The 20,621-nt window shown below is 37.5% G+C and overlaps 1 protein-coding gene across 1 annotated transcript in view; it reads right to left on the reverse strand.

Annotated features, from left to right (window-relative positions):
* Positions 1 to 440: 440 nt before the first annotated feature.
* WDR70 (WD repeat domain 70) overlaps positions 441 to 20,621 on the reverse strand; it is a 143,648-nt gene continuing 123,467 nt past the window's right edge. Inside the window, exons 13-17 of the mRNA XM_009285217.1 lie at positions 13,948 to 14,048; positions 12,391 to 12,470; positions 9,508 to 9,624; positions 8,972 to 9,134; positions 441 to 914 (exon numbers count right to left, since the gene is read on the reverse strand). Of these exons, the coding sequence (XP_009283492.1) occupies positions 830 to 914; positions 8,972 to 9,134; positions 9,508 to 9,624; positions 12,391 to 12,470; positions 13,948 to 14,048 (546 nt within the window). The 3' untranslated portion in view covers positions 441 to 829. The remainder of the gene's footprint in view (positions 915 to 8,971; positions 9,135 to 9,507; positions 9,625 to 12,390; positions 12,471 to 13,947; positions 14,049 to 20,621) is intronic.

Here is a 20,621-nt window from a genome sequence, read left to right on the forward strand (position 1 = left end):
AAAGTCAATAGATACAAAGACCTGGTAATAAATACACAGCTCTGCTCTATCCTAACACTTATCAATACAAACTAATAGGGACAGGAAGCCTGAACAAAATTCTGCATCAACTGGACAATAAACACGTTATTTTTATTAAACCAAAATATATAACTGTCCATTCCAATTTCACACTGTTGAAAAATAAAAGCTGTATAAAATACTACTGTGAGATCCTACACATACTTAAAAGGAACATCATTCAAATAAGGACAGACACTAGAAAATACATTTTCTAAAATTCACACAGAAGCGTGAACTAAATTGGAACTTGTGTGAACACACAAATGATCTAAACTGGATTATTCCACATTAATTAACCTAAATAAAAGTTTAAACTTTGTTACACTTGTAAGGAAGGGGGTAATTTCTTAGATCTTAACTAGAAAAAATAAAAAGGAGTCTGAGAAACTGTATTATTTATATACTTAAAATCATTGAACGCTGTCACGACATAGCAGTTGTAAAGTTGGCAGTAATTAAAAAAACATTTGGCAATATAATGAATTCACTAGAGTTCTCTTTATAAAGAAATAGTTTTCACTTAAATCACGAAGCTAAATAACTGACAGAGAGAGGAGTTCTTTGCACAATGTAATTCATTCCATATTACAAAATTCAGATGTAGGACTACAATCCAGTGTAATACAACAATCCCTTTTTACACTGCAGCAAGTTTTATGAACTGAAGTAATTTTTGCTTTCAAATTTTGATCCACTACCCAAAATAAAGAAATAAATGCTGCACTTTGTTTCAAATGCTCTAAAATTATTCTTTAAACCGAATTTTTCAAATTTTACGTTTTTTCCACTCTGGCTTGTCTGTTTCATCATCTTCTGGTTCCACTTCTGCAAAAACTGTTTTTGGCTGTGTCCTAGAAAACATGAAAGAGATTAAAATAATGGTCAGCCCACCATTCTTTATCAGAAACTATATTAGACATGCACTAGACACAAATGACATCCTTTCTATCCTTAAAAAAAGAGCACCCTAGACTTGCCCGTTTTTCATTTTCAACATAAACCTATCAACTAACCTTCTAAGAACTGAAGAAACTTGCAGCTCTCAGGCAAAGAACAAGCAAAACAAACACACATCTTTTGCAAGTATTATTTCCTCATCAGCTCGCAATCATTATCTGTGTATTCCACAAATAAAATTAAGATAGAAGAGAGGAACAAATCAATTTAATAGAATGCTAGAAAAATGGAGCCACAATTCTTCTCATTCTATGACTTTAAAAAAAAGAAACCTCCATTTTGATACACTGTATTATGACAGCAGCCAGTAAGTGAAAACAGAACAGCTAAGCCAGGTTTCTGGCTTAGCCTATGCATGAAAAAAACAGTTTCTCCTCCAGAGACTTTATCCAACACTACTGTAACATAAAAAAACTAATGATCTTCATTTGAGAACACAGTGTATCCTACAGTCAAGCTTGATGGTATCTATTCCTCCACTGTTTACTTGTATTTTAAATAAAACTTAAACTTTATAAAAATAATTATTGATTACTTTTTAAACAGTATTGATTACTTTTAAACAGTATCAAGTAGCATTTCAATAAACTGTTTGGACATTCAGTTCCCCTGTTTTACACTTCAATCACTGCATGGTCCCCTTATCCTACAGTCAAGCTTGATGGTATCTATTCCTCCACTGTTTACTTGTATTTTAAATAAAACTTAAACTTTATAAAAATAATTATTGATTACTTTTTAAACAGTATTGATTACTTTTAAACAGTATCAAGTAGCATTTCAATAAACTGTTTGGACATTCAGTTCCCCTGTTTTACACTTCAATCACTGCATGGTCCCCTTTTCCAACCTAATTCTCAGCACTATCACTGTGGAGCTGAAACTACTAGTTTTCTGATGATGGCTGTGCTTGACTTCTCATTACAACAGACACAACAAAGTGTAAAATGCAGCCAAGGCAGTCCTCATCTCATTAATGTATTAACTAATGCTTTTACAGCAGTCTAAGGATGTGAAGCACTATAACAACTGTTCTTTGGCAGACCCTACAAAATGCATAAACCTTAACAAAATTGTGTCTGCCTTACTTAACACAATAGGCATAGTTCAATGTTGCCACTGACTTGGAAGAGTAATAGCAAGCCATCAGCTATTAAAGAGCAGGATTCTCCACTCCCTAAATATGTGGCACAAAATACATTTAAAGTCACCAAAACTAGTCAAAGACAACTTCCCTTATATACAGGATCTTTCTATCGGCCTGCCTTCTCCCCCATTGTCCAAACTTGCCGTGGAGGTAAGGAGTATACTAATATGTTCCAGAGATGGTCCTACTGCAGGACGCTACTGGCACATGGTCCCTGGGTGCAGGCTGTACATCTCATTACACCTAAACAGACCTTGTACCCAGGTGAGGACGTACACTACTGGAAGTTAGATGAGTCATTCTGCTCCCCATGGAAAGCAGAACTAAGATTTTTAAAAAAATTCCAATTTAAAAATTTCATTAGAAAATAGTTACGTAAACTCTACTTGACCAATCACTGAAGGAGGATTTAAAAATAAATAAATAAAATCAGCATTCAGTCCAAAACAGACACCAGGGATGAAGGCTTTATTGGCCAAAATACTGTATTTTGTTAGCTGCTGAAGAGGTGGAATATATGGAATCATCTTCTCTTTTTTTCAAAAGATATTGACGGAAGTTTATTTAGCCCATTTTAACAGTGTACCTTCCTTTTATCACAATAGACAGAAAGGTATCTAAATGCCACATCAGATCAGTATTGAGATGCTTGTTAGCAAAGTGCAACTAATAAAGTGTAAACCTGTCATTTCTGACCACAAAACCTGCAACTGTCATAATTTTGGTTAGAAACTTCCAACGAAGAAGAATGACTTAATTTGTGAAACAAGCAGCAGAACCAACATATTTTCCAGGATAGGAGTGGCACAGAGAAGTTACGGACTTCAGCTAATATAAGTATGCTACTGAGTCCAGTAAAGCTGGGGGGAGGGGGGGAGAAACTGTAGCATAATCTAGCAGTAACCAGCTGAAGCAAAAACATACAGAGGAAATCAAGTTTGCTTGCTATCTCATTTTTTAAAATTAGCATGAAATGGCTGTAGCCTCAGCTCAGCTGAAATGTAAATTGTTCCACCTCCACAAGCTACAGAGCAGTAACTGGGGCACCTAGGGTGATTCATTTGACTGACCATTTTTAAGAAATAAGCATAGAAAACACTGTTTTCATCATAGCATTATCAGTAGTGACCATTTAATTTAAACACAGATTTTTCTGCTTAGTAACTGCGCTAGAGATTGCTAGTATAGTAGGAGTTTGCTGCATGATTAATATTTATACAAAAATTATCAAGACAGGTTTACTACTACAAAATATTTTTCTTTCTGAGGGCTAAATAATACATGTGGAAAGCTGTGTTCTTTTTCCCCCATCAACTTTCTCAATTTTATTTATCCTTGACTTTGGGGGTTGATTTCAGTTTGTTAGGGATCTGCCAAGGAGACTGCCATGGAGGGCAAAGGGGCCCAGGAGAGCTGGTTGATCTTTGAGGTGTCCTCAAAACACATTCCATCCCACGTGCAGAAAGTGAAGTCTGGCAGAAGACTAGTATGGATGCGCAAGGATCTCCTGACTGAGATAAACCCCAAATCCCAAAAAAGAACACAGACAGAGGAAGCAGGGACGGCCTGCTTCCAAGAGGAACAGAGGCATTACGTGAACATATAGGAACGGAGTTAGGAAAGCCAAAGCTCAGCTGGAGTTGAAACTGGAAAGAAATGTGAAAGGCAACACTAAGGGCTTCTACAACTACACTGACAGCCAAAGGAATGCTAAGGAAAATGTGCTCAATGGGGCAGGTAACCCACTAACGTAGGATATGGAAAAGGTCAAGATACTTGGTGCTTTTTTTGGCTTCATTTTCCCTGAGAAGGTCTGTCCTCAGTTCTCCAAGGACCCCTACGCTACCAGCAGTTTTGGGAGGGAGTGAGACATGACCAACAGAAGAAGACAGAGAGAGGGAGTACGTAGCTCATTGGACATACACAAATCCATGAGACCGGATGAGATGGATCCAAATGTACTGAGGGAGCTTCCAATGTCATTGCAAGGACACTATCATCTTTGAGAGGTCATGGTGATTGGGGGAGGTTCTCCATGACTAAAAATGGCAAACATCATCTTTATGAAGGGCAAACGGAGGATCTGGGGAACTACAGGATGGTCTACCTAACCTCAGTCCCTGGGAAGGCTATGGAACAAATCCCCATGGAAGGCATTTCCAGGCACGTGAAGGACAAGAAGGTGACAGGGAACAGCCAGCATGGATTTAGCAATGGCATCCTATGCCTGCCAATCAGACTGCTAGAACAGGCTGCCCAGAGACGTGTTGTGGAATCTCCATCCTTGAGGAGATTCAAACTTGGCTGGGCAAGTCCCTGAACAACCTGAATCTAATTGGACCTGAGCAACCTGATCTAAGTGAACGTGATTTTAGCAGGAGGTTGGACTAGATGACCTCCAGAGGTCCCTTCCTACCTAAATTGTTCTATGATCCTGTGCTTCCACATGACTGTCAGCTGAAACCAGTATCTCATACACTGACAAATGCATTCCTATTGTGGGTTACACTAACAGGCTACAAACAAAACTGGGAAAACAAACTAATATGATTTATTCATACTGCGTGCTTCTCTTTATTTCCGTGGTTTTCAACATATTCAGATATGCAGACCCCTAAAAAAATTTCCAGGGGCCATGCAGACTGCTTTAGAGTCACCATAATCCCTCTGGTTATGGGTTGTTTTCTTAGCTACCTTTCAGGGATCCAATAAAAGTAGCTCATTGACATCTGAGGTTCATAGACTAGCAGCTAAAAAAATACTGCTACAGCTAAACCAGCTGGAGATGACAATTGCATATCACAGCATGTGACTCATGTCACAGTAACTTTTGAAATTTCTGTTTATATTGTACTGAAACAAAGAAAAAAGACGACTTTCAAGCATGCTTGGAAACCAGAATAATGTCATAAAGGCTACTTCCAGACTGAAAAGTGAAGGTTTTCAGCATCAGGCCCCTTTGTATTCCTTACCCCACCAATCAGCCTGACTCTTCTCTGAATCTCAGGGGCCTCCCTCTCAACATTACCAATTTCCAAAAAAGATTTAGCTTAAATATATCAGCATGTGCCACCAAAATCCCTGTTACAAAACATTCTGTTCAGTCCTGCTTCCTCAACTAAAGATACTTGAGCCACTACATGACTAACACTTCACACACTGGTACTACCATTGAGAAAAAGTTCAGTGAACACAGCACAGCTACAGGCTGTTGCTTCAAGTCATTCCCTTTTGCCTGTGACAAGCAGCAATGGCAAAGACAGCAAGATAGGGGCAACATCACTGAACTGAAAGGTATTTTCTAAGAACTCTGGTCTATCTTGGTAGGGAGGGAAATTTCACCCTCACCTTCCCTAGGGTACAGAAGAGAGCTACATCTGGTCCTGATTAGGCCCTCAGCTACAATGCTCAGTAATTCCCGATGATCCTTCAGAGGGACATCTGAAGTCATTATAGTATCTCTGTACAGCTGTGTTAAAACAAACAGCTCACAAAGAATGTAATTTTCAAACATTTACAACTGATGCCTCAAGTTCCTTTCCTGTGGTTCTTTACTCGAAATCTTCAATCTGTCCCTCCTTTCCTTTCACTCCACTGGAATGGCTCTTGCCAAGGTCTCTAACAAGATCTTTCCTGAAAAATCTCAAGATCTTTTCTTTATCCTCATCCATTATGACTTTTCTGCTGTGTTGATCACACCTTTTTTGACACTTTATTCACATTGGGCTTCTGTGACATGTCATCTCCTGATTCAGGATGTGTATCATCCCCAGTACCCTTTTCGGCAGCATATGTTTTTTCACCCATCCTTTTGCCTCTTACGTACTTCCCCTTCTTTTTCTGGCTCAAATTTTAGGAGAAACAGAAAGGTCAGGCTAATGATAACAAGCTTGAAAAAATTTTCAAGTGATAAATAATGCAAATGACTATATGGCTTCAAGAATAAATTAGGCACCTTTAACTCCAACAAAAAGGAAATATTTTTACATACAATGTATAAACTAACAGCACAAGTCATGTTGCAGGTATTTCTTACAAGAATTATTGAAGTGAAAAATACAATTAAAAAACCATGAAATCAGTTATCTGATTTAGAATGAACTAATCAGTATGAATCAGGACCAGACAAACTCTAACCCAGTCATCACAGAGTTATGAAAACTCAGATCAACCAGAAAAAGAGCATTTCTTATTCTTCTCAGTCTAAAATTATTTAATAAACATCACTGAAGAAAATTAAGTAACTATAGTTTCCTTAGACATTTACTTAAGAAGGAGAATGAAAAACTGTAAGTGAATAACCATCTGTTAGACAACACAAAAAAAAAGCCTTGTCAAACAAGAGATATATCAAGTGGATAGTTTTATACCATATTTAAGTGAAAATTTACTACAAGAAATGTGGAAAAACTGAAGGTAAACAAATAAAGTAGTAAAATGAATAAACACTATTTAAAAAAATGAAAAGTACTGGATGTATGGTTTTTAGGTCTCAAGACAGTATGTAATTTTAAGTATGTATCAGAATATCACTTTTCCTAACTCTACAGTATATCTTATGCTATAGCTAAAGCAGCCAATTTTCAACGAACTCCTGATTTTATCAGGGCCACCGGGGACACTCTTACAATCCAGTATTATGTGATAATTTATATCAATTACTTGTAATTTGCATATTTTATTAAATATGCATCTGTAAGAACCTCAGTAAGATGCTTTACATACAGGGTAAACATACATGCCCTGTAAAGTCAGATATAGGATATAATTAACACAGCTTTCTATATTATCTGTGTGTGCAGGCAAGCAGCTAAAGAAAGTTTCTGCACTTCAGTGTCTTAGCCAATAATAACAACAACAATAAATAATTTTTAAAATGCTCTTTGCATAGAGTACATCTTAATGTCAAGCTTTTAAAGCAAGGATAACAGCAGTTTCACTGGCATGAGATTTATCAGCTGACAAAACCATCAAGGCAGCATGCTGCTGGCTACAGTCCAACCCCTCCACATACGTATCACCGTCTGGTGTGTAAGTTAATAGCAGTCTGGACTTGCATCCTCCCACCTCTCAGCCAGCTCTCTTCTTCCCTTGCAGCTACATCTTTAACAAGAAACTGTAATGAGATCTGCCCACCTGACACAGTAAGCCTTCTGTAATACAGCTATATTTTAAAACTTTCATGTCTACTACATTGCAGGTGTCAGGGATGAAATTTAATATACAATAAATGAAGTTACTGAGCCAAAAATATACTGAGCTATCTACCTACCTGATGGAATGAGTGTATCTATTTACTTTTGAGAATGTATAGTTGCATATCTCAAATAAATCCAGGTGCCTACACGTTCAAAGTAAATTTCATCTCTAGCAAACATGAACTCTCAAACAATTAAAAATCAATACTTCGCATATTCATTATAACAACTGTTACAGAATCAGGCTTTCAAATATTCCTTCTTTGGTACCAAGAGTGATACTGTATAATGCATTGATTTGATGTACAACATCAAATGCCATACTTATTAACTACCAGTATGCCATACTTATTAATTACCGAGTCAAAGCCAGGCTGGGTCACTGACATTCTCAGGTTGCTTTGGAACAGCTAGTCAGATATCTTTGTGAACACGTGGGTCAAGTCAGAAAACAAGTGTCACCACTAGAAGCAGCTATGATTCTTACTATATTTTGAGTTTCTGGAAAGAGGTGGTGATTGTTTCACTAAAGAGCTACACACTAATAAAGAAAGCACAGTCAGTAAAGTACTAACGAACGTACAGCCTAGGAGATAAAACACAGGGCTGCAAACAAGAAAAAAAGTTTCTTATTGGCAGACTGTTCTGTGCAGACTATTTCACCTCTTCAAAACCTTTTCCTTATGCATTTTGAAAATGCTACTTATACCTTATACTCGGTAGATGATTTTGTGTAACAAAAATATCAACGATAACAAAATGTGAACATTTTAGTAATTTTCAAAGTGGTAGTTTCTGTTCATTAGCATGAAATGCATTTATTTAGTATTTATTTTAGTACTATTGTGAAAGTATTTATTTTTAGGAAAAAAAATCTTTGGTAGAAAGCATTCTAGAAGCATACTGCACAATTTTCATTGTAACACATACACACAAATACCACACTCACACATACAATTTAAACTGAGTAAGTTACCATCTGTGGGATTACCAAGATTTTACTACCATAATCTTGATGATGCTCTTTAATTTACGTAACAACAACTAACACTTATTTCTTTACGTTGAATTTTTGGTAGGAGATTTTATCGGGGCAATTTTTAACATTGCTATACCTTTAACACCAAGTCCTTATGTGGGAAAAATCAAATAAAAACTTACGACATTTGAGAAATCATCTAAAATACGCTGTCATAACACCAAGTAAATATTTTGAAGGTTTAACCTAGAAATCAGTCAGAACTGGAGGGCACATTGGAAAATTTATCATCCCAATCTGTCAATAGGACAGTACCTTATTAAAAGGTATATTGCAAATTCAGACATTGATTTGGAGAAGATTCTAAATTCTATCAACTTAGAAAGCTTTAAAATAATTTTCTAGCACTGATAGGTACAATTTAAGAATGGAAATGTCAATTTTCAACAATTTAACCTCCTAGAAGCTCTTATCTTCATAAAAGAGTATGGCATATTCTTGGTTTACATATTTGCGGCAGCAATCCAGGAAAGGCAAAGTATACCATTAAAAATGTGTGTCTTCTATTTTTACCAAACTCCCACTGGCTTCCAGAAATATTACTTGTATTTTTAATTGTTTCCTTACTTAGCATATGCCGGAGCAACCCAGTATGGATTCTCCTCTGCTTCCTTTGCGTGACGTAAAATAGCCTCTCGAGGGTTGCTATCATCTGTCTTATCCAGTGCAATATTCTTGACTATGTATGATGACAAGGTACCTCCGTGAGTTCCAACACGCCCACCACGACCTGTAGCAAAAAAAAGAAAACCAAGTATTTTAGAGAAAAATATTTAAGAAATAAACAGAGAAATGTTGTATTGTGTCTGTAACAGTGACCTGATACAAAGAAGTTATTTAATACTATAGGAAGAGTCTAATTTAGAGCTGCATTCATGTAAGTGTTTTACTGATTATATAATTTAAAGTAAGTCATTGTGATTATTACTTTATTCCAGGCAAGCACTTCAAAGACCAACATCTTACAGTGCTGGACACTGCCCATACATATATAGTAGAGTTGCCACCCAAAAAAGTTTCAATGCAAATCCGAACGAGTGTAGAACCCAAGCATGACAGTCCCTTTGGCATAAGACAGTCTGAAATGATTATGCCTAGATTACCTGGTCCTGCTACTGGAGGTTCAGGTTTGTGAGACTTCATGGGGTCCAGCCTATCCTTCTCCAGCTGTTTCCTGGTGCTTCGCTGTCGTGGTTCACGGAACATTGGAAGCGCGTGGGCTGAAAGGTCACAGTTTGGAGAAAAAGAAATGTTAGAAATTCCATTTTCTTTTTAAGGTTTTAATTACAAAGACTGGCATTCTTCCTTGCAATGGAAAAGGTGGCAGAAGCAGCCTTCCAGTTCTTCTGTATCCAAGCAGTGGTTTACTGAGGTGTTTTCCAGAGGTCTTCTTTCTGCTGGATTTTTCAAAGATGAAAGCAGCCAGATTTCCAGGGTTCCTTCAGGCAGGAGCCTTTCATCTGAAATACTGTTTGCACAGTTTATGCATATTTAATTTATTCCTCTGTCATTCAGTTCTCAACATTAGCACTGTGACCAACCGGTTGCTCTTCTCTGAACTTTCCATGTTTCTACAGCTTTCTAATACTCTAAAAGCATGACAAAACCCTAGATGCATTCTTGGATCTGAAACAGAGAGGGGCAGAATCCCCTCAATGATCCAAAATGTAATGTTTCTGCATACAAAGTCACAATCGTGTTCTTTCTTAAATTATGAGATTAATTGAGGTTGGAAGAATACCTGTAACTGAGACCATCTGGCTAAATTATCAGGATTTAAAACTTCTACTTCCTCATAAACATGCTACAGTATCTTCAATCACAGTAATGGTTTTGGTCTGCTCAGACAAGAGACACATTTGTCAGCAACACAGAAACACCATGTTAAGGGACACGGTTTTCTTGTGGTGAGGTTTAGCTCTCACATTCAGGTGTGCTGATTGCTGCCGTTTCCCAAAATGTGGGAAATTGTGTTGGTGTCAAAAGACCCAACAAAGACAAAAGCCAATCAAACAAATCTTTAATTTAGGGGCACTGGCTCTATATTGAATAAAAAACAGAAGGCAGCATCCAGGGAACTATCAGTTTGATTTTTCAGCTTATTCCTGGAAGCCTGCTCAATTTATTAGACTGAGTGAAGTCACAGCCAGGTGACAATAGCAGTAGATCTTTGGAAATAAATGTTTAGGTTTTATTTTTGCAGATTTCATGAAGTATGAAATGCCTGGGACAATTTGCTGGCAAGCACTAAGCTTGATCGATTTGCATAGAGCATCTGAGGTGACTAACGCACACATCCAAGCTTTTGCCATTTGTGGAGTCAAGGTTGCCTAAGGGAAACCCAAACTGCATATTCCTGTGTTTTAAAAGTAACACCTAATCCCTCAGAACAACATTCCTGCATTTTAAATAGTCATTACAGGCAACCCTGAGATTAAAGAGCAAGGAGAAGAAGGAAAAAGGGATCAGTTCACTTTGCAAAAGGACTTCTGAGATCTTCAGTTCTTTCCAGTTCTATCTGTAAGCTTAAAAGACAGACATCTAACCTCTCAAAAGTTTCCAAAATATGCAACAAACTTAAACATTTGCAAAGCAAATCTTTACAACATTTTTCTGCATTGCTCTATATGGAAATATCCTTATTTAGTTTCAAAATGATGTGGAAGAAACAGTTAAACAGCTAAAACTCAGTGACAAAATTCTGTAACTTTGCATAATTGGGACCTAAATCTTTGAATGGCATTTATAAATGCCATTGAATACACAAGTTCCATTGGATTTTAAGCAGAAAGTTTTTTAAAAGTCACAAAAGTTCTTTAAACTATGAACACTAACAACAGTGCACACAAAGTATTTAGATAATAGACCATGTGCTGATATAGTCAAGGCTGTAGTAAGGATGGATTGAGAAGAGCACCCAAAGGAGATAAATATCCCTGGTCTTTGCCAGCTGCTACTTTACCCACTGCTACCCAAAAATTGGAGCTGCACATCTGCAGCAGTAAGTAGGAGACAGCTGTGGCTGGAAAGTACCCGAGATGGGAACCCAGAACTAAAGTGCCTTGATATGGGCCTGGTTACCAAAACTGCCCAGAGTTTCTCATTCTAAACTTTCTTTTTGTTTATTGCTGCCAAACAACTACTTTGTTCTACAGAAATGGTTTTAGTTATTTCTAAGACCAAGACTACTGGAAAACAGAGCTGAATCCAAACACCATGGAACTGGAAGAGGATGAAGAGAAGCAGGACAGCACAACTGTGTGATTGTTCTCCTTTCACATGAGGAAACACTACGTAAGGTAATGCTAATGGCAAGGGCCAAGATCTCTCAGTCGATCCCCTCATCCCCTTGTAAAATTTGCCCTTTGGGAAAAAGCAGATCACTAAACATTTTATAGTAACAGTGGTAACTATTTCTTATGCATCAGTGAGCCTTAATATGAATGTAAGATCTTAAACAAGTATGACCCTGAGGCTAGAGAGATATTTGAGCTATTTAAAACCCCATACAACTCTGGGCAAGTTCTAAATTTTGAAAAATCACTTGGAATTTGTTCAAGACCTATCTCTAATGTCTCTGATTTTGCCACTGGTACTGTTAATGCTCCCAAGTGGTGAAACATTTCCTAAAACCATCTACACTCACAAATTTAGTTATGCAAAACTGAAGATTTAAGAAGGAGGGTTTTGTTTGGGTATTATTTTTTTTAAGGCAGTTGTCCTTTCAGGCTTTCAGGTGCATCAGAATCTAAAAGCCAACCATTATTAACAACTTTACAGAGCATACAGAATATAAACCTTCCCGGCTGTGCAAGGCTACAAAAAACATTTGTATGAAGCACTAACATCTCACACCAATGATCAATACTTAGTGAAAGACTGCAACTTTTTAGAGGGGAAAATATAAAGCTAAATGATCTGCAAATAATTTCAAACCTGAGAAAGAGCTAAGGATGCTGCTATAAAGATATGTTTAAATTCCTTACGTGTTATAATGTAATCCTGTGTAAGAGTCTCTGCTTGTCTCTCTTTTCGTTTTGTTTTGACCACGCATAATTTTGCTCCCCTAGGAGGAAACATAGAGCAGTTCAGTTAGTCTGTTTATATCAAACAGAAACCATTTTTTATTCAAGACAGTCTCAACAAAATTATATAGCACTTTAAATATTCATGAATGTGCATATCTTTGCCTGTCCATGCACATGCAAAGGAGGGTAGAGAGATTAGTGTTTCTGTTATAGAGCAATTTATATGATATGTGGAAATAAGGGTGGAAGATTCATTTCACACTTCATTTGTCCACAGTACTTTTAGCATGCACATTGAAAGTGCTCCTCTCCAAACATGGGCAACGATTTGCTCCTAGTACTCTTCCTAAGCAGCAGAGGTGGCAGTTATCTAACCAGAGGTGTCTGTAACACTGCAGCAGGAAAGACTGCATAAGCCTGGCTGCAGCAAGACTGATTTAAACTGGTGGTATTCTCCTCCTCATCATAAGTACCAGGAAACAAAATGGGCACAAAACAGCTAGGGCTCTTGTGGTCTGTGCCTAGGAGACTCAGGCTGCCCTTTGGAGAGGGGTCCAAACAATGATGACCAACTGTCATGTTCTCTAAATTGACAAAGACCAAAAAAAGAGAACTTATTTCTGATAATCTTGTAAACCAGAGTTTAACTTCATATCCAAGTGTCCAGGTCACAGTAAGTATCCAGAAACTGTGAACTGTAACACAGTATGTTTTTGGATGCCAGTGAAACAAAGATGAGCACGTATAGGGGAAGAACATCTTATTCATACCACTCAGTATAGATGAAGTGTACATTTCCCCCCTGCTGACAGGAAGGAAGCATGCCCCGGTTCTCCAGCCAATCCAGACGGTAAAAGCAAATTAATTGCAAAAGAAGTATTTATAGACTAGTTAAGTCCTCTTCTTTTCATTCCAGGCTGACAAGTCACCTTCTGATGAATCACTACCACCTTTCCATTAGATGTATAGGCAAAATCCACACGTGATAGGTGGGGGTGGGGGAGAAGGCTAGCAGAAAGATGGGAATGTGCTTTCTTGGTTTGCCCCCTCTCAAACTGGGTCTTCCAGTATTACTTCACAGACACTGAAGTTTAAGCTAATACTTCTAAACAAGATTTTTACTTCAGGGGAAAAATAAAAAAAAAGACATCCAAAAATATGACTAAATACAATATATCCTTTCAATAACACCACATCAGCAACCTCCAAGAGATCAGATGACAGGTTGGTTATTCTTACTGCAGATTTCATGCAATTAAAAAATGAAAGTGTTTGTAAATTCAGGTAGAACAGCCAGCATACTGCACCATGAAAAGTCCAGAGGAAAACGCGCTGCTTTTCAAAAACAAACTGGGTTTTTTTTTTCCTTTCTACTGTTACTAAATAAGTAAAACTCTGCAAAACAAATGTTACTAAACCAGTTCTTCTCATTTCTTAGTATAATCGTAGAACCACAGAATCAAGCTGAATTTGAGAAAGAAAAAATGTTCTTCATCATTAATCATGACTACGTACCTCTGGCTTTTGACAGGATCATAGTACACTTTGGCCAAACCATTTCCTGTACCAACCATGATCTGGTTCAGCTTGGGATGCCAAAGGCAACGCACAACACTCTGAAATAAAGGAACATATTGATATTTGGTCATTCATCTGGATCTTAGAATTACCATTCGTATTGTCAAATAGTGGATTGAAGTCACACTGTAGCAGGAACAAGCTTAAGCACATGAATGAATACATAAATGAATAAAAGTTCCTCTCCAGAGCAGAATACAATGTAAAAGGAATGACAACACACAGATGCAGGCAGAGAAGGAAGTACAAATTGGTGGCAGTGTGATAACCAGTGGTTTCCACAGGCTAACTGCTGCAGGGTGTTCGTGAGCATGATGGAAAGTTAAAGGGGGATTTGAACAGGGTGTTCGTGGGCATGATGGAAAGTTAAAGGGGGATTTGAAAGAGAACAATGAAGTGCTTCAGATATAGCAATGCAGGCCTTCATGACTTTTGCATTTTTATTTTTACTTCTTAATTCTTCCACCCTGTTCTTTACTTTATCTCTTTTTCCCTTCTTCTCATACAGTGCCGACCTTTCCCTCGCTGACTGCAGAAACGGAAGAGCAGCTAATTTTCACTCTTGGTTCTTTCTTCTCCACAGCACCCAGAAGAACTTGGTATTTGAAGCCAATGTCTCACAGATCTGTCACCCTTCTCGTCAGTGGGGAAACTAATTTTCAGACATTAAGAGTATTGTTCTTTTATACACACAGCATGGTTCTCCATGTGACTTTGAATCTCCATGTGATTGCTGTATTCAGTCTGATTCAGCAAGCCAGCACAGAACGTTAGGCTTGAGCTTCTGACTCAAGAGAGCCAAAGAAGCAGGCACAATCTGCCACGAAGGACAACACATCTTAACACAAACACAAAACCTGTATGTGCATCTGACTAACTGGGGGGAAAAAAAGTATCTATTTTTGAGAGATAGTAACTCTTTAAAGGGATACTGTCCAAGACTGAAGACAGGTCTTAACAGTGTTTGTGTTACCTATGCAATAAATGCGTCTAGAGCTAGCAGGATGCATCATCCTGTTAGTATTTCACTGAACAATGCTCATTTTTCTAGCCCTTTTCTTCCCCCAAGCTTACTACTTCTTCTTTCTCAAAAAAGAGGAATAGACTCTTCTCAAAGTGAATTAATAATTCAATATTCAACCACTATCATCCATCTATCATTAAAGTATCTATATATACTTTTTTTTTTTTACATAATACAGCACATTAAATTCATAAAATGGGAACCACTGATGTCTTAACATGAGAAACACAGCAAAGCTAAAATATAATTAAGGGTGTAATACAGCCCTATAACCTGGGAGATGAGAACCATCTAATCTGGAAGAGAATGGTTATGTATCAGCTCTAGTGACTCCTGAATCACTTCCCATTTCATGTTCCATAATATTTCTGGTTCAGTCCAGATACCTTTTTTTTTTTGAATGTTACATAAAAAATATTGAAAAAATTCTGAAGCCCATTCAGCCATCATGAATCAGAACTTCATTTTACTACAAGATGATGGATGACACTCTTCTGAGCTGTTTTTCTGCTTTGTGTTCTTATTTAAGAAGAAATATTGAGTGAGATGAGTTTACTTGAATCAACTGACCGTACTTGACAAGGTTCCTCTGTAAAACATACTCCTTCTACATAGATAGATACAACATTATACCTTCCCATTCATTTACAGGTACAAATATACCTGGCTTGCTTATTATGAGACAACTAAAGGACAACAAACTTTTTACAGGTAACTCTGAAGTACAAAGTAGAATTCTCATAATGTATTATGTTCATGATCCCTGCCACAAGCGACCAAAATAAGCAGTACAGGATTGCTAATAAACTGTTTGATTTAAATAAGAGATTCTTACATACTGTTATGTAATGCTCAAAATGCTACGGTAACTCTAAAACACACAAAGCTAAGAACAAGTACGAAGGTCAAAAGTGGGTGGCCTTTTCTTTTATTAATATTTATTGCATGTGTTTAGCCAGCCTTTTTAAACTTTGTAGTTAATGTGGTTCTCCACTTTCTACTGTCGAGTCAATGTATTTTATAGCATGGTACTGGATACCAGCCAACAAAAACAAAGCCTGAGACAGCATGGCTCAGCACTGACGGGGATTGCTAAGTTTCTAACTTGTCAAACATGCACAGCACACTTAAAACCACCATGGCACGTGCTCCAGAGCAGGCAAAAGAAACTGCCATTAAATGCAGCCCCATAAATCTTCTGAAACCGTAACACAGCTCCAAAATATAATTTGCTAAAAACTAAACAAATACAAGCTCTGAATGTGCAAGTAATTTTATTAATCCACTGGCATATAAACCTACTTTATAAGAAATAATAAAAACTACTTATGCAGATTTTCAGATTATTTTAGAAATGGGCAATACTTTAAACAGACCAAAATACTGAATTCCTGAACTAAATCCTAATAATTTTTCCCAATCATATAATCCTAAACAAGTAAAAATTCTAAACAACTATACAACAAAGGGATCATCGTAGACTAGGTCTTAAAATTGGGAGTGAGGGGGAAAGGGGAATCTTTATCATACAAAAATAATTATTTCTTAAAGAGCATTTATCCTTCGATGCCTCTAATCTTCCTACTGTTTACACTTAGAATAACTGAGGTAGACATCTTTATCACTGGAAATGCTAAACATCAAATTCCAGCTCAAAGAAGGTCCTACCTCCCAGCTCTCCAGGCAAGTAAGTGTGTTAATAGCAGGAAAAGAAGAGTTTTCCTGGCTTGGCCTACCTACGCACATAGGTAGGTACCCACCTACCGGTACTGAACTTTACGCAATTACAGAATGGTTGCGGTTGGAAGAGAGCTCTGGAGATCACCTAATTCAACCGCCCTGCTCCAAGCATGGTCAACTAGTACAGATAGCTCAGGACATTGTCCAGTTTGGTTTTGAATATTTCCAAGAATGGAGACTCTACAGCCTCTCTGGGCAACCTGTTTCAATGTATGACCACACGCACCATAAAAAAAACAAAACACAAAAAAAAAACCCCAAACCAAACCATTTTCTTATGTTTAAGTGGAATTCCCTGTAATTGCTTTTGTGCCTGTTGCCTCTTGTCCTGTCACTGGGCGCCACTGAACTTTGCTTTATTTGCTTCACCCTCCTGTCCCCCTTCAAGCATTTATACATAAGATCCCCCATGAGCCTCCTCTTCTCCAGGCTAAGCGATCCTAGCTTTCTCAGCCTTTCCTTCTGTGCCAGATACTCCAAGCCTTTAATCACCTTTGCAGTCCTTCACTGGACTCATGCTAGTATGTTCATCTCTCTCTTGTACTGGGAGCTCAGAACTGGACCCAGCACTACAGATGTGTCTCACCAGGGCTGTGTAGAGGGGAATAATGGCCTCCCTCAACCTGCTGGCAACGCTCTTTTGCCTGATGCAAATGCCCATGGGCTTCTTGCTGCCACTTTCTGCTTCTCTGAGATAGAAAAGGGATTTGCCATTCCACAATCACTTTTTAAGAATAACGTCTCATTTTAAGGTCATATCCTGCAATGGAACCCAATACAAACAAGGTGGTACTTCAGTTTTAATTGCCCCTGAGACAGGAGCTCAGGCTGGAAGCAATAATCTCAGCAGTTAAGAGCAAACTGCAAGCTCTCACACCACTTACCAAGGTGGTTTCATGCTTGGTAAGAGAAGGAAAAAAGCAGGGAATTAAATTGCATAACATTGCTTTATGGAAACCTAGCACAAAAGACTTGACTAACCATAAGTACTGGTTGTAAGGAAATCCTGTGGATGACAGCTTCAAGACTCAGAAAATACGAACACCAGAACAACAACAAAAAACTTCAGTTAACTAATTCTAGATTCAAACATTTAACACAGAAGGATTTAACCTGTTTCTTATAACAACTAAAGCTGAAACAAGACAAATCTATGTAGATTCTGAAATCCAAAAGATTCCAGGTCATATCTCAGCTTTGCAAATGGAAAATGTCTTATTATAACAAATAAGAATGATAAAATGCAGAATGTATCATCACATAAACATCTTCAATATTTGAAAAAAAGATTTCTGTAATGGTTGGATGCTTTGGACAGTATATCTTTGGAGCATGAAGTCCTGGAAGCCTGTCATAAAAATCCTGAAAATAATTTTATCCATGGAACTGACGTGGCCAGCTTCGTGACCGTAAGATCTGAAAATACAGCACTTAAAAACCCAATCACTAGTAATGATTTAAAAGCTGTTTGGTATTTTTGCTGTTGCAAAAACATTAAGTTCTTCAAATTAATTCAATCTGAAAAGCCTTTGGCAATGTCTATTGCATATACAAACACAGTAGCCTGCATTGGGAAATACTGGAAAAAGATTGTGAAAATATTTTTGTGAAGTCAGGTACGGAAAAATATTATAAATGTTAACAGAAAGAGAAACACTCCAAATTTACCTTTTTCATTGTGACTGTGAAAGAGGTTAGAAGAGATTCAGTGGGTGTTATTGATAGTAGGCCTTTGTAATTCTTTTCAGGTAGCAGATTGTCTTGTAATACTGACTTAAACTGAAAGTCAATTAAAAAATTATCTACACAATTTTGAAGACATCTGTTTTTGCAATCTGGATGAAAATGTTTATCTTCTTAAAGAACTGCCTAATAAAATAAGAACATATTACTGATTGTTCTTGAAACTAGCCATACCTTTTTCTGAAGTTGCTATACTATTGTTTTAAATAGGAAATATGAATTACCCGAACAATACATAATTTTTACTTTAGTTTTAAACTAAGCACTATACTCACTTCAGACTCCCAATTCTTTTAAAATAAACTCCAGTTTTAGAAAGTTTTACCTATAATAACTTAAAAGCTTAATAATATGTGGTAATCTTAAACCATAAAACTCCTAAGTACGTAGAAAGGTGGCAGGCAAAAGTGATGATACCACTATTCCCTCGTGTGCTATTCCACCTGCATTTCTTCTGAGACATGGGGTCCCAGCTCATGTGCAGTTCTGGCGCACATAAATAGTCTCACCCCTAATAGTCTGTTCTCACCTGTGTGTTTCCCTTTGTATCATATAAGCAGAGCTGTTGCTGCAAGTAAACAGTAAACTACACCAATTAAATTTTTCTGTTAGGTTATTCTCCATCTGGGTTAGCTCACTAGGCAACTACACACACGGCTTTGCTGGTACTATGCATGTAACAGTGCTTTGACAGGATTTAACAGCAGTGTGTCTAAATGAGGAACTGAAGCCTCAAACATAAGTTTCTGTAACACGGAATGGGACATTTATTCTGGCCTAGAAATATACCCTGTGTTTAACAGGCAAAGTGAAGAATAACTGAAGGAGATTTCTCAGCAAGCAAAAGCTAATTACCTCAACTGAAAATGTCCAGAGCGCTTGGGTAACACCCCAACAGGAGTAAACAATGCAGAGAGGGCATTTTACAAGGTCAGCAAGAAAAGATTAAAATGATTTATGGCATAGGAATGGAAAATTTACCCCTAAGATGAAACCATGAAGCTTAAGGTCATAAAACTACAGACTTATGTCAAGGATTGAAAATTCTCCTGGATCTTTGCTTATAAAGATGGTTCAAGACCACAGCAGCGAAGGTAAAATTCAGTTCCCTGGCCCACACTTCAGATAAAAACATTCAGTTTTACATCATGGATAGAGTGGATCTAGGATGGGAAGAGAAGTCACCGGGAGATCAGTACAGGTTGGAGGTAGGAAGGCGAGAAAAGGTTAATAAATTCTAGTAAGAGGGACTAGGAAGGTTTAGAGATGTTTCACATTCTGGCAGACAGGGACTGGCAGACATTATGGGAGTTCTGAGAAGCTTCGGAGGGGATGCACTATGGAAAACATAGATAAAGCATATTAAGAAAAAACCCTGAGCAAATACAGCAAGCGTTCCTAGTTCCTACATATTATAGAGTATGTATAGCCTGCACATAAACATTAATTCTTATGCCTAAAATATTTTTCTGCCACATTCCAGAGCCTGAACAGTCACTTAATCTCACTAATATCTTTTGAATCTACCAAAATGTAAGGTTGCCCGTTATGTAACAAAATAAGGAGAGCGTATATAATGTCTCTTGAAAGTATTATTCACCTCTATCATCTTTCACTCTGCTGCAAGAGAGCTAGGGAAAATTAAGATTTCCCTCCATCGCTGTCTTCTTGTATTCCTATAATAACATTTTACATGTCTGTGAGCTGAAGCTGTACAAAAGCTTTGATTTCTTATTTTTTGCATTTCAGTTGAAACTTTGACTGATACCCAACAAAATGTAACTACCTTTATATATATACACAAAACCCAAGACAACAGCCAATCTTTTGTTCTTAGCAAAATTTTATTAAACAGACATGTATGTGTGTATGTATATACTGATCTAATGGAATATGGAGGTCATAATTTGCTGCAAAACTGGCATGATACCAAGTTTCACCATTTTCCAAAAAATTCCAAGGACTTTCATATTTTTGACATAAATAGGAATCACCATACACTTCTGCAGCGCTTAGAATCATAGAATCAATAAGGTTGGAAGAGACCTCCAAGATCATCGAGTCCAACTGTCAACCCAACACCACCATGCCCACTAAACCACGT

The sequence above is a fragment of the Aptenodytes forsteri genome, unplaced genomic scaffold, assembly GCF_000699145.1.
Source record: "Aptenodytes forsteri isolate BGI_AS27 unplaced genomic scaffold, ASM69914v1 Scaffold120, whole genome shotgun sequence".
In the NCBI taxonomy this organism is placed as follows: domain Eukaryota; kingdom Metazoa; phylum Chordata; class Aves; order Sphenisciformes; family Spheniscidae; genus Aptenodytes; species Aptenodytes forsteri.